Below are 2931 nucleotides of genomic sequence, written 5' to 3' on the forward strand. Positions count from 1 at the left end.
CAATGCTGGGAAAGATTGAAAGCTAAAGGCGAAGAGGGCAGCAGAGGATGAGATGGTTAGGTAGCATCACTGACCCAAAGGATAGGAATTTGAGCAAACTCTGGGAAATGGTGGAGGACTAAGGAGGCTGGTGTGCTGCAGTCCTTGGGGTTGCAGAGTTGGACACAATTTAGTGACTGAACAACAACAAATCTTTATTCACATGCTTATTTGCCATCTTGACGTGGATGTCCCATGGGTCCCTTAGATTCCATGTGTCCAACATCATTCTCCTTGTGCTTCCATTGCAGCAGCTGTCCCACTGCTGTCCAGTGATCCTAGCCAGAAACCTGCAAGTCATTTTTGAATTTCACTGTTCCTCAACCCTCACCTCCAATCAATTACCATGTTTCTGCCCATTTGTCTCCATAACATCTCTCAAACCATCATCTCTCATTATCTTCCTGCACCATCCAGGTCCAGACTGTGGACCATCTGGACACTGCAGTGATCTTCTAATTGCCTCCCTGGCTTTAGACTTAATACTCTCCAAGCCAGAGTAAGCTTTGAAAAATGCAGGTTTGATTATGTTATTGCTGTTTAATCGGTAAGTTGTGTCTGACTTTTGTGACCCCATGGACTGTAGCCTGCCAGGCTCCTCTGTCCATAGGCTTTCCCAGGAAAGAATACTGGAGTGGGTTGCCATTGCCTTCTGCAGGGGCTCTTCCCGACCGAAGGATTGAACCCGCAGCTTCTGCATTACAGGCGTATTTTTTACCACTGAGCCACTGGGGAAGCCCTATTATGTTACTGTCCTGCTTAAAACCCTTCACTAAGTTCTGATTGCACTTAGGGTAAAGACCAAAAAAAAAACCTGAAAGACAAAAATCCCCTGACTTTTTTTTATAGGCCCTAGTAACCCTCCCAACTGCTGTTGTCATCACTGACTCCCTCCTTCATACTGTGATTAGCTTCTTGGATGTTTTATGCTCCTTCCCACTCAGAGTTTTTGTCTTTGCTATTTCTTCCTGCCTGGAATACTCTTTCCCTCCTGCCTTGACCTAGCAAATACCTCAATAGGTGGTGGTGGTGGTTTAGTCGCTAAGTCGTGTCCATCTCTTGCAACCCCATGGACTGTAGCCTGTCAGGCTCATCTGTCCATGGGATTCTCCAGGCAAGAATACTGGAGTGGGTTGCCATTTCCTTCTCCAACCTCATGTCTCAACATAAATTTAACTTGTTTGATGCCGCGTGCTTCGTCGCGTGCTGCTCGCTGGGGTTGTCGCCTTAGAGATCTGCACAGGCTGGGCTTGCGAAAGGATCAACATGCCTTTAGCTAGAGATTTACTGCATCCTTCCTTGGACGAGGAAAAGAAAAAACATAAAAAGAAACGGCTGGTTCAAAGTCCAAATTCTTACTTCATGGATGTAAAATGTCCAGGGTGCTACAAGATTACCACGGTCTTCAGCCATGCTCAGACAGTAGTGCTTTGCGTAGGCTGTTCAACAGTGCTGTGCCAGCCAACAGGAGGAAAGGCCAGACTCACAGAAGGCTGTTCATTTAGAAGGAAGCAACACTAATGATCCACACAACTTCTTGAATTTGTGTTCTATCGCAGAAAGCCTTATCAGTTCAGTAATTCCAGTTAATCTACCAAGATAATGTAATTACATTTAATTTTGTAAGGTATATAGCAACACTCTCCTATTTTGGTGTCAGTTTTTCAATAAAGTTTTGATTATGGGCAAAAAAAAAAATAATAATAATTTAACTTGTTTGAGGATGTCTTCCAAGACCCCCAGGTGCTGGGAGCCAGCGAGAAACATTCCACTCGTGACAAAGGTCATGAGGAAGGAGGCTCGGCATATGCAAAGGCGGGATCGAGCCTCAGGAATCCCCCCGGATATTCTCTAGCATCTACCCCCAAAAAACCAGAGTCTGCCTACTTTATTGCTTTGTGCTCTCACCTCTGACTTTACTGGGGACTGTCCCCCACCACCATCTCGCTCTCTCTGTCAAAGAGTTAACTTACAACTCCAATTAATAAAGTTCCTGGGCAATTAGGAGTGTTTAAATCCAAACCCCTCAGATGGCTCTCTAACTCGCCTGACAAGTTTACCCGGACTCCTACAGCTATGCATACGATTGTTTACAGTCTCCCAGCCTCGAGAGGCACGGGAAGCCTAAGATATTCAAATAGCTTAGAACCTCTCAGAGAGTTAGAAACTGTCAGAACAAACTAGTAAAAGATTTCATTGATGAGCCAATGCTTGCTGCCAAGTTTTCACATCCTCTGAATTGTATCCTTGTATATGTATTAATTAATAGTTGGTATGTAGAAAAAATAAGTAGTGGCCTTGGTGTTAGTAACTTTAGACCCTTAAGGTAATAAATTCTTTCCTTTGTTGTAAACCCGTTACACATCCACCCTATAGGAATGCAATTTTATCTTCGGAAGATGGCGCCAAACCTTAAAATAATTACTCTTAGAGAAAATAAGTCTTACGGTTGATAAGTCTTTGTTAGGAGCCATAAAATGTTAATAGGCCTTCTGGCCAGAAGATGATGTATACCATTGGTATACGATAAATTTGCAGGAAAGAAACCCTGGTTTTTGATAAGGATCAAAAACTGCTGACTTTGCATCCCCTATTATCCTCTATGTGTAACTTAGGGTAACTTAGGGTATAAAAACCCCTGTTGAAAATAAAGCTACGGGCCTTGTTCACCAGCGCTTGATCTCCCTATGTCATTCTTTCTTTTCACATTCTGACTGAAGTCTCCCATCTGGAGCGTGGATATCCTCTGCGACCATTTATTTGCCTGGGCTTCTAAGACCCACTCGAGAAGGTGTCTAAGGTGGGGCACCTTCCTCTATTCGAGAGGGCGCCTGTGGCCTCCGTGGTCAGAGCTAACCTGGTGTCATGGGTTATATTGATTTTCCATGTAAA

The 2931-nt window shown here is 44.0% G+C and overlaps 1 protein-coding gene across 1 annotated transcript; it reads left to right on the forward strand.

Annotated features, from left to right (window-relative positions):
* Positions 1-1224: 1224 nt before the first annotated feature.
* LOC109556365 (small ribosomal subunit protein eS27-like) lies at positions 1225-1669 on the forward strand. Its single transcript, XM_019957589.2, has one exon. It carries the CDS (start codon positions 1306-1308, stop codon positions 1558-1560), a length of 255 nt encoding a protein of 84 aa, XP_019813148.1. The 5' UTR covers positions 1225-1305; the 3' UTR covers positions 1561-1669.
* Positions 1670-2931: the final 1262 nt, after the last annotated feature.

The sequence above is a fragment of the Bos indicus genome, chromosome 3 (assembly GCF_029378745.1).
Source record: "Bos indicus isolate NIAB-ARS_2022 breed Sahiwal x Tharparkar chromosome 3, NIAB-ARS_B.indTharparkar_mat_pri_1.0, whole genome shotgun sequence".
Lineage (NCBI taxonomy): Eukaryota > Metazoa > Chordata > Mammalia > Artiodactyla > Bovidae > Bos > Bos indicus.